This window comes from Malaya genurostris, chromosome 3, assembly GCF_030247185.1.
Source record: "Malaya genurostris strain Urasoe2022 chromosome 3, Malgen_1.1, whole genome shotgun sequence".
NCBI classification, from domain to species: Eukaryota; Metazoa; Arthropoda; class Insecta; order Diptera; family Culicidae; genus Malaya; species Malaya genurostris.
In genome coordinates, this window is record NC_080572.1 from 106,126,185 (window position 1) to 106,137,197 (window position 11,013).

General features: G+C 35.8%; 2 protein-coding genes and 1 long non-coding RNA gene across 3 annotated transcripts; 1 reads left to right on the forward strand and 2 right to left on the reverse strand.

Annotated features, from left to right (window-relative positions):
* Positions 1–896: 896 nt before the first annotated feature.
* Positions 897–1,577, reverse strand: LOC131436075 (uncharacterized). Its single transcript, XR_009230575.1, has 3 exons — positions 1,496–1,577; positions 1,235–1,435; positions 897–1,152 (listed from the first exon to the last, which is right to left on the reverse strand). It is a non-coding gene; the product is annotated as an uncharacterized LOC131436075 (long non-coding RNA).
* Positions 1,551–3,065, forward strand: LOC131436073 (trafficking protein particle complex subunit 5). Its single transcript, XM_058604539.1, has 4 exons — positions 1,551–1,815; positions 1,880–2,006; positions 2,285–2,467; positions 2,947–3,065. The coding sequence occupies exons 1-4, from the start codon at positions 1,646–1,648 to the stop codon at positions 3,043–3,045; spliced, it is 579 nt and encodes a 192-aa protein (XP_058460522.1). The 5' UTR covers positions 1,551–1,645; the 3' UTR covers positions 3,046–3,065.
* Positions 3,043–3,632, reverse strand: LOC131436074 (uncharacterized). The gene is made up of 2 exons (XM_058604540.1): positions 3,420–3,632; positions 3,043–3,353 (listed from the first exon to the last, which is right to left on the reverse strand). Exons 1-2 carry the CDS (start codon positions 3,537–3,539, stop codon positions 3,141–3,143), a joined length of 333 nt encoding a protein of 110 aa, XP_058460523.1. The 5' UTR covers positions 3,540–3,632; the 3' UTR covers positions 3,043–3,140.
* Between the last annotated feature and the right edge of the window lie 7,381 nt (positions 3,633–11,013).

Below are 11,013 nucleotides of genomic sequence, written 5' to 3' on the forward strand. Positions count from 1 at the left end.
TAATAATTATCTAATCACAATAGTTTGGGTTCCGGCTCATTGCTCCATTCCAGGCAATGAAAGAGCCGATATTTTAGCCAAACGTGGTGCTATTGAGGGTGAAATTTATGAGAGACCGATTGCTTTCAACGAATTCTATAGCGCGTCTCGCCAAAGAACACTTGCCAGCTGGCAAGCTTCTTGGGATAAAGATGATCTGGGTCGGTGGATGCACTCAATTATTCCTAAAATATCGACAAAGGCATGGTTCAGGGGACTGGATGTGAGTAGAGATTTCATTCGTGTGATGTCCAGACTCATGTCCAATCACTACACGTTAGATGCACATCTCCTTCGAATTGGACTTTCCGAGACTAATCATTGTGCTTGCGGCGAAGGTTACCGCGATATTGACCATGTTGTTTGGACATGCGTGGAGTTTCGTGATGTCAGATCTCAACTAATAAATTCCTTGCGTACCCAAGGTAGACTATCCAATGTCCCAGTTCGCGACATTCTTGCTTGTCGTGACCTTCCATACATGAAACTTCTTTATCATTTCATTAAATCCATTGGAGTTCCAATTTAAATTTTATTTTATGTTAAACTGTTTTCTCTTCCATGAGTTCAACCAATAGCCAACTATAGGATATTGAATATAAGTGGTGAACTGATACAAACAATCCTGAAATAGTTATAAGATCATGTACAAAATAAATGTATTTTATTTAATGTAATTTAAAATAGCAACTCGCTTGATAAAAACAGTGTTTAGATTAACTAATGAGTACCAACATACTAATATGATATTCGAAATGTATTAGGTTTAAACTACTATGTATTGTGGATGCCACGGCGAAGAAAAACTTATGTATATTGCCTATGAAATAAACGTATTTATGAAAAAAAAAAAAATTTACAAGGATATAAAAGATATGCGAAGAGGGGCGTTAAAAATCCAATGGATCCCCAGCCACACCGGCATTCAAGGAAACGAAATAGCTGATCAAGCGGCAGTCTCTAAAACGTATGACAAACAAACGGAACATATTGGTATAACACTCGGTGATGCACTCGCTCTAAGCCAGAAGGAGATCTGGTATGATTGGTCGGAAGTGTACAAGGCACTATCCAATTCTAAAGGACGATGGCACTACGAAATACTCAAAACACCTGAAAGGAAAATATGGTTCAAGGATCTGACACTAAGGAAAAATCAAATAAAAATTTTAAACAGAATTCGCTCTGGACATACCTTCACGAAAGAAAGAAGGGCGTTGTGGCGCCTCGAGGATGATGATTGCTGCGAAATCTGCTTAGAACGAGAAGACCTAAAACATGCACTCTACATCTGCCCAAAATACAACAACACTAGAGCCAAATACACAGTATTAGAGCACATGAAACCACTAGAAACAGTCTTTCTAGAAAATTGCGAAGAGAGCATGAAACAAATCTGCAATTTCATAAAGGACATCAAACTACAAGTATAAAAACAAATGATAATTTGACATACAAACAAATAATAACGGTACAAAACCGAACAAAAGACGACAGAGGCGAGATGGATCAACCATGATCTTAGCCAGTCTGATTACTTCAGACAACACAAAGGAAAAAAAAAAAAAATATTTCATTGCATTAGTAATTTATTAATTTATTATCAATGGAAAAAATAAATTTGAATCTTTCAAATCGACCGAAATTAAACATTTTGGACAAACCATTAAGTCGTGGAAAGGGCGAAGTTTCACTTAGTTGCTATGCGTTGCTTTTTTCGGAAGTGATTCAATATTCTCAGAGTCGTGTCAATACCATCCCTGATTTGCAAAATAAGTAACTCGATTCGCAATTCATTTAGCAACTATTTTTTTATAATCTTGTATTTCTTCTATTATAGGCTTCATGATCTAGGGAAAGATGTGGGATGTAGAATCATTGATCTCTATTTCGTAAGAGAACGGAACTCTAAGCGCGAAACTAAACTGATCAATATGCTATTATTCATAAAAACTACTCTTTGGAAGGTAAGAATATGTCAGCACATTATGAATTCTTTACCTTTCAAAACAAAAGTATGAATACCTAAAATTAGAATGATAGTGATCGTGATCGTGATAGTGATCGAAATTTTTCATAAATCCACATTTTATTAAAACATTACTTGAGAATTCGATTTGACCAGAGCTCTATGAATTGTTAAACTGTTTTCAATTTATTATTTTCACAAACAGATGTACAAGCTGATTTTAGATACAGTTTGTTTTTCCACTTCCTAGTAACATGTTTCATTGACGATTTTTAGACACTGTTCGGTAAAGAGGCAGACAAACTGGAACATGCAACCGATGATGAGTGCACATACTATATCATAGAGAAGGAGCCATTGGTCAATAAATTTATCAGCGTACCGAAGGATAAGGGTTCTTTAAATTGCGCCGTGTTTGTGGCCGGTATCATCCAAGCGGTACTATCGAACTGCGGTTTCGTAAGTTTGATTTTTATTTAGCAACATTTGGTAGAACAAGTCTAAATATTCACCCCTATTTTGTATTTCGATCGAATCGGATTTTTTTTCGAACAAACGAAAAATTTGCATTCTGTAATTCGATCGAGTGTTGCTTTTGTATGAAAAACTCGAGCTCGATCGAGATACAGAATGCAAAATTTCGTGTTGGATCGAAACAATTCAACTCGAACGAAATGCAGAATCGGGGTGATTGTCAAGGTACGAATTAAACATGTTTACATAGCATAAACTAGTTTCATCTTAAAAGTAGTTTTGTAGATTCAAGGTAATTTTGGGCTCTATAACCGATTTAATTTCGTTTGCCTCATATGTAGCCCACTTCATTGACAAGAAGTTGCACAATGCACGGCAAAAATAGGGTCTCCGGTTTAGGGACATTTAAGACTTCATTACGTGGGAAAATGTTATTCTAATCATATTCTCCTTTCTTCAAACAGGTATGCCAAGTATCAGCCCACTGGCATAAAGGAACGACTTATATGGTTAAATTCGAAGAACACGTAATCAACCGCGATAAACAGCTAGAAGAAAAATAAAAGTAATTGATATATCTTTATTGCCATTTGCATAATCTATTATCCGAATCTGTCTTCAATGATTCTGACAATGATCACTATTATTGTATTAATAATTAGATAAACTTGAAGTTACGGTCTTTGTAGGCTACTTGACCAGTACGATATTGATGTTCCCGTTCATCGCGCTCTTTCTTCAGCAGCCATGCGTAACCAACAATTGGAATCACCACAGTGAACATGCCGATTCGGAAGGTGCGTCCGGTTGGTTTGAAATGTTCATAGTGATTGACCGTCATGGCCTGGAAGCGTGCCAGTCCGGTATCGAACTAAAATAGAAATTCCGAAATGAAATTATATCTCGATGACATAACAGCTTTGCATGGAATACGAACCGCTCCTACACTTTCACCCCGAAGATGTAGATGAGGGTTGGTAGCAGTCCTCCAATACTCATTTCGAATTGCTGCCCGGCGGGCTGCCTTTTCCTGTTCTATTTGACCCGGAGAGGCCATGAAAGTATCGACGATTTAAGATAAAATTTTGTTATAAATAGGAATAGCACAAAATCAACGAATGAAACAAAAAGTGACAGTTGCTGAAACTGTACACCAGAGATGCCAGATATTTTCATAGAAAATCTGTATTCAATGTATAAAAAATCTGTATTAATCTGTATTCTGGAATAAAATGAAATTCTTACAACAAAATGATGATAAAAGATGTTATTCCAATAGATTGTGGTTGTAGGATGGTAGATTCAATCAGTCAATTCAACGACGAAGTTTCATAGTTTTTTTTAACCACGATTGAATTGCAATTCCATTTTTCTAGTTTGAAATTGATGACTTTATAATTTGACATGGAATTTTAACGCCCAATATGCAACGTCAAGTCGGTTCATACAACTCTCAGTTCGACAGTAAAGTTTCATGATGCAATTACTACCTTAAATAAAGTACTGCCTCTGAGCGTATCCAAAAAATCATCTTTTCTGTTAGTTTTTCATTCATTTGGCTTCTACAATATATGTTTTCACTCAGTCATTGAAAAAAATTGAATATAAGTTCAAATTGGTTTCAAATTATAATATAAATGGATTTCACAGATTTTCATATTAATTTGTGATTTGTCCGTTGATTGATAGACTTTTATATCGTCACTGGAATCAAATACTAAAAGATAACTCAGACAGAAAAGTTAAATTTGTTCTTTCTTACTTTTTGTGACATCTGTATAAATCTGTATAAAATTTAGAAAATCTGTATAAAATCTGTACTCTGTATTAAATCTGTATGCGTATGTAAAAATCTGTGTAATACAGATAAATCTGTATAAATGGCATCTCTGCTGTACACGCTCATTAAATATTAGCTTTTTTCAAAGAAGGGCGAATCTACCCACTTGTACGCGGCGGGCAGATTTCCCCCCAGACGGCTGGCTATGTCTGCCAGCCATTTTTGCCGGAATTCTGCCAGAGTTCCGGCAAAAGTCTGGCAACAATGCAACAACCGTTTCCGGCAGAGAATTTCGCCTAGCGGTTATTAACGGTTCTTTTCTGTCGGATTCTTGCCATACAAGATTGGCAGAACCGTTTTGAATCGGTTCTACATTTTAAGCGTCTAAGTTTTATTTTTTCAATGGAAGATACATATGAAAGACAATAAGTTATTGTCCTTCATATATACTAATCATGGAAAATGTTATTGCCAATAACATTGCTTTCTCACTACCAAACATACCCATTTTTTTTTTAGTTTCAATTATAGAGGCTTTAACATCTTAGGTCATTCGCCTCTTCGGACCAGAAATTCTTTCTGACCCTATGTGCGGGGTTGGGAATCGAACCCAGGCGGGCTGCGTGAAAGGCATCGACTATCCCATCACGCTATACCCGTCCCCGAAAAACATACTCATATTTCAATCTCATTTACCTCGTCTCAAGATTAGTTTTTTGTACGTACATGCGGGTTTGACGAATATCAAATGAAGTCGAATAAAAAAAGAGGAGGGAAATAAACAAGACACGTACGGCGAGATAATGACGCAATTTCGCCTGGACAATTTTGACAGCAGCCGGAATGCAGCCAGCCTTCTGACGGTTGCCAGAATTCCTCACAAGCGGGTAACATTGACAGCAAATGAAGAAAAACGTCGATGTGAATGTTATTGAATGTTTCGACTTTGGTTTCAAATCCTATTTAGAAACTATCGTATATTCTCCACCCCGGTGGCACGATTGTCATCTGCATACAATTCTCGGTTAATTTTTCAAAAGGGCGTATAAGCAAGTGACAGTTTCTCTTTGTTTACTTTCTCTTCTATTAATTACCAAGCGGTTTCCACGTTTATCACTCAACTCTTTGCATGAAATGATACCCGAAACTTTCGACTTTCAAACAGAATAGTGATATCAAAGAAAATCTTTTTAATCACGTCACAATTAGGCTCTCTGACAGCTCACTTACAACCACAAATGCAAATGAGATTGGTTTGTTTTCATCAGGAAACGAATGCATTAAACACAGTTCAGACGATCAATCAACTTCGGTCGACGTCCAGATTGGTTTATTAATTTTATTTAGCCGAATATTGCTCACGTATCCGACGTTAAAAAGTTCCGTGAACTTGACGTAGTGTCCTTTCATATGAATTGCTTACAATTAATGTTGTTGCTCCGTAATCGTTCCATTAAGGTGATAGCCGCTTGATGCTGCGTGTGAATCGCTTTTACATATTGTTTTGTTTTCATCAGGAAACGTGTTGGCCACCCATTTTTCAGTAGGGCCACCGTTCATTTTTCACCGGGCATAGAAACCTCAATAATCGAAAGAGAGAGTGATTGAAGAGAAACTGTCACTTGCTTATACGCCCTTTTGAAAAATTAACCGAGAATTGGCTTGAAGTCGAAAATTTTGGTTCTTTGGATCTAGTTCGCTGTCAAATGCTGTGATGAATGTATTTCAATATGACTGACATATTTCCCTACCATATATGCTTGTTAAACATTCTAATTTTTATCTTAATTTCTCGGCTGCATATATAACAAATTCCTATGGCAGTATTGTTTGAAATGACATTGATATTTACATTAACTGATTTGGGAACATCAAAGAGACGTCAAACTGCTCAATAACAAGAAAAACCGACACATACAAACCAGAACTTTTTTCAGTGATTGAGCGCAGTTGACTTACCTCTCGTTATGTTGGCTTGTAAAAAAGACTGGACGTAATGGATTTTTGAATCCTTCACACTTTGAAAATATGCTAATTAAATCGTTATTGTTACTCTTACACTAGAGCTATGAATCATGAGTAATTATGAATGACTAACATGAGGTTATATGTATATTTTTTTAAGATGAGGAGTTGGAGCCCCGTTGGATTAGTTTTACTGGAGAATTTCCGAAGTTTTTCCCACTTATTTTTTAAAATTAACGCTACATACCTGTACCTAGATCACAGACTAACAGACAGGACACTCAAATTAGATTCTTCAATCTTTTTAACGGTCATTTCGAATATTCCTTTATTTGGGACAGTACTCACATGTGTCATGATGGCGCCACGTTACCCTATCAAAAACATCCTATCTGTCATCTAGACTGTGTTTATTTTTTTCATTTATCAACAGAGTTGCCATTCATACAGAATTACCAGTAATGTATTGATTTGTATACGTCCATGCGAATTTCATGCAGGATACAGATTTAATACATATTGCCAAAACTATGCCTACTTCTCATCCTCCAACGCAATACAAAATCGAACCCGTTTTGTTACAATATTTACTTGCTTCTTGTCTGCCGCCACTTAATTTCGGGTGAAAATTACCAACACAATAAAAAATAATCTAGATGAGCAACGTTGAGAAAAATAAATGGTTACCTTCTAACATCGCGAAAAAGTTAAATATATTATCAACGTAATCCAATAATTTATTGTGACGATTCATTTTCAAATATTTTGATGAAATCAGGCATCCCTGCAAGCAGCTGATCGGTGTTGACAAACGAGGGGAAACCAACTAGTAAAAAAAACTTTTACGTAACACAAGGGGTGTACAGATAGTAAATAGTTCGCGCAGTACAATATAGGTGGAACTAGTGCATCACGAAAAATTATTTTTATAAGAATTTACTCATACTGTCATGTCTGTTAGTCTGTGCCTAGATTTCATACTATATTTGCAGGGAAAAAACAACAATAAACCGTTCCAGCAAACTGAACGATTATTTCGTGCAGTAGGCCGTTCAACAAACGCTCAACGACCTACAAAATATGATCGCTTGCTGTGTGGGTATACGCGCTTCCTGAGTTCCCACTGCCACAAGAAAAGCAACAAACAAACAGTGGCCTTATACGAGAATTAACAATGCCATTTTAAATGATTACTAAGCAATAGCGGCCCTTACACGAGTCATTAAAAATGTCATTACTAAAAAATAATATCATTTTAATGAACGTGTAATGGTGCAGTAATGACGAGATTTCTATCAAATTTGAAATACATAATTCCTTAGCCATCATTAAAAATGACAAAAATAATGCTCGTGTAAGGGCCACTTATCGGTATTCCTGTATCGAGTACAAAATTCGGCTTAGTTGACAGCGCTGGATATCGTAGAAACTTCGATGCTGCGTTGCCAGATATGTTTGTTTTCTACCATTCTAATCTGTCAGCTCGAAACTATGGAATGGTCTTTGATCGGTTAATATGGGGCCTAGCCCAAGTAACAATTTTAATATTAATAAATACTTGTAGCTGTCTTCAATGCTACATAATAAATCTTGCAATAAAACTTTAAACTCCACGAAAGCCTACCGAAAACATCTATAAGAGCATGTTCCTGCAAAGTGGACCATTCTTCATAAGGTTTATAAATCAAAATGAAGAATCAGCATAAACCTGCTTTAAAACTCCAAATTCAAGAAAATTTTGAAACCAGCTTTACGATCAACATTAAATTTCTTTGGATGGAATGAATTCCGCTATGAATGAACTGTCGTTTTGTTGATATTTTTCTTGACTATGAGTGTCATGTCTACTTTGAATGCAATCAGTAAGAATATATTATATTTTAATTACGAGTTTGAGACCTTTTCCGAATGTAAAAACTTTATGCGCTTTTATTTTTATCGTGAATGTAAGGATAAAAATAAGAATTATAACTAATCGCCTTGAAATAAATGCGGTTTTTGCGAAAGTCTCCATGATTAATGAAAATTATTTTTTGTGATTCATCGTCATTTTTGTATAAAACTATTCTGTGGCGATGAAACTTGTGCATACGATCTGAAAACGGATCATGAAAGTCCAACATATTTCCTCGTTTTTGCATTTCGAAGTTTATTTGATGTCAATAAATGCTACGGTATAGAACATCATAATGGCGGCCATGAAATTTCTTTTAATGCAAATTACACTTAACCTAAGAAGCAATAAATCAAATAGCCTACACATTAGTTGTCATAAATGTACTTTAGAACCCTCAAATTTACTCTGAGTGAAATTGTCATAGAATGAATACGCACACACACAAAACTAGATTTATGAAAGAATTTAACTGGCAATAATGTCTTAAAGAAAATATTTGAAATCAATATTAAGAGTGTTTGCATGGTTTTATTCTAGTGCAAATTGTTTTATTTTAATTTTATTTTTAGTGTAGGTAAAGGGTTTTATAGAAGCTTTGAAAACTATGATATTACTGGTTAAAAGAGACACTTATTATAGTTGTCATAAAACAGGTAGTGATTGAAAAATCAATTACAAAACTCCTATAAATTATAATCAAAACCATAAGGCATTCGAATTGTTACTTGGGAGGAGTATTATTATTTGTATTTGCTAGTACCAAAGATAAACTCAAGATTACAATGTCCCGTACGATCCATTGAAATATGTAGGGTCAGTAATCGTGAACCAGTTGGTTCACTAATAATGTAATTTTATTGATCCTCCGTTAATAAGCGTCGACTAGTTCCGACAAAATGCCATGGAAACAATACAAGTTAGAAAGGATGCAAATGTATGTTTACATTCAGCACATAATGATAATGATTTGTCTTGCCACAACTGAAGCATTAAATTCATGGGATAAGGCAATAACAAACTAAATAAATTCTACGCAATGGTTCTAAGTAGTTTTAACTTTCTTATTGTAAGAATAACTGGATATAAAGCAAAATTACTTAATATCGTTCATACTGTAACTTGATATTTATTTTTAAACGAGTATGATTTCCAAATCAGATGCAACAACAGATTCCTCTTCTTATTTCTTTGTTTGGTTGGAAAGATTACAATGACCATACATCTAGCGGTTTCGTTTATAGTCACATGGACTTTACTGTTTTTGACTACCGATAGTATCTCGCGGCGTTGCACCACCGAGTCACATCAGCACGAAAAAACATTCTTACCTCCTCGCGAATTACTTGAATTTCTGAATCCGCGAATCAACGTGCTTACACGTTCAGAGCCCCAACGAAAGTGCAACCGATTCCGACACGGATCGGTTCGTAATCGTCTAAAGTCTGGCAACAATGCAACAACCGTTTCCGGCAGAGAATTTCACCTAGCGGTTATTAACGGTTCTTTTCTGTCGGATTCTTGCCATACAAGATTGGCAGAACCGTTTTGAATCGGTTCTACATTTTAAGCGTCTAAGTTTTATTTTTTCAATGAAAGATACATATGAAAGACAATAAGTTTTTTTTTTTTTTTTTTTTGTTTCGATTATAGAGGCTTTAACATTAATGTCATTCGCCTCTTCGGGCCAGAAAAACTTTCTGACCCTATGTGCGGGGTTGGGAATCGAACCCAGGCGGGCTGCATGAAAGGCATCGACTTACCCATCACGCTATACCCGTCCCCCAGACAATAAGTTATTGTCCTTCATATATACTAATCATGGAAAATGTTATTGCCAATAACATTTCTTTCTCACTACCAAACATACCAATATTTCAATCTCATTTACCTCGTCTCAAGATTCGTTTTTTGTACCTACATGCGGGATTGACGAATCTCAAATGAAGTCGAATAAAAAAAAGAAAAAGAAAGAGAAGGGAAATAAATAAGACACGTACGGCGAGATAATGACGCAATTTCACCTGGACAATTTTGACAGCAGCCGGAATGCAGCCAGCCTTCTGACGGTTGCCAGAATTCCTCACAAGCTAGAGGGAGGCTCGGTAGCACTAAGCTACCGAGGCGACGCTGGCTGAGTCGGCCATCGAACCGTCGTCGGAAGCGGTGGCCCCCGCACACAATCCTGTAATCCATTCGTTTGCCTGGTCTATTTAACACTCCAAATACCAAGCCTCAAAAAAAGTTGGAACGGTAACTTTGAGCTGTTATAGCTCAGCTGTTTTTCAACGAATCTCAATAAATTTTACACCCTCGAATTTTGTGAAGTTCGTAGATTGATTCCAAAACTTTGTAGCAGACGATTGGTAAAGGAAAACCAATGAAAATTTGATTTTTCCCGTTCCAAGTTTTTTTCACGCGCCCAATATGCCCTATCTGCTTCACAATTTTCGTTCCTTTGGCTAAAACGTCGCATAGAACATATTGAATACTTCAACTTTACCGAGTCATAACTTTGTTGTTAGTCAACCGATCTTCAAAATTGGTTCACCATTGGAAAGGTACTACTTCCAAAAATAAAATGCACTGAAAAAAACTAAAAATATGGTTGTCTACCCAAAGTTATAATGAAAACTGTAGATAGATGTCCTAAGAAAAGATGAGACTTTTTACAATGATCGTAAATATCTCGAAATTCAAAGCGGTGACCTACATATTTTTATACATCATTCGATTGCTAGTGATACCAGGTACAATTTTTGCTCAACTACCATTCCTGCACAATCAAAAGAAAACATTAAACAATCGATGAATTTATAAATATATATGAATTTTTCATTTTTTTTCACATGTTTGTATATAACTCGAAAATTAAAGCGATGACATGTACAT

Excerpts from the sequence above, each read along its gene's own strand:
- LOC131436073 (XM_058604539.1), top strand. The coding sequence starts at position 1,646 with ATGGAAAAAATAAATTTGAATCTTTCAAATCGACCGAAATTAAACATT. Across the intron at positions 2,007-2,284 it reads TAAAAACTACTCTTTGGAAG|ACACTGTTCGGTAAAGAGGC; the intron begins GTAAGAATATGT and ends GACGATTTTTAG. Across the intron at positions 2,468-2,946 it reads TACTATCGAACTGCGGTTTC|GTATGCCAAGTATCAGCCCA; the intron begins GTAAGTTTGATT and ends TTCTTCAAACAG.
- LOC131436074 (XM_058604540.1), bottom strand. The coding sequence starts at position 3,539 with ATGGCCTCTCCGGGTCAAATAGAACAGGAAAAGGCAGCCCGCCGGGCA. Across the intron at positions 3,354-3,419 it reads GGGGTGAAAGTGTAGGAGCG|TTCGATACCGGACTGGCACG; the intron begins GTTCGTATTCCA and ends TTTCTATTTTAG.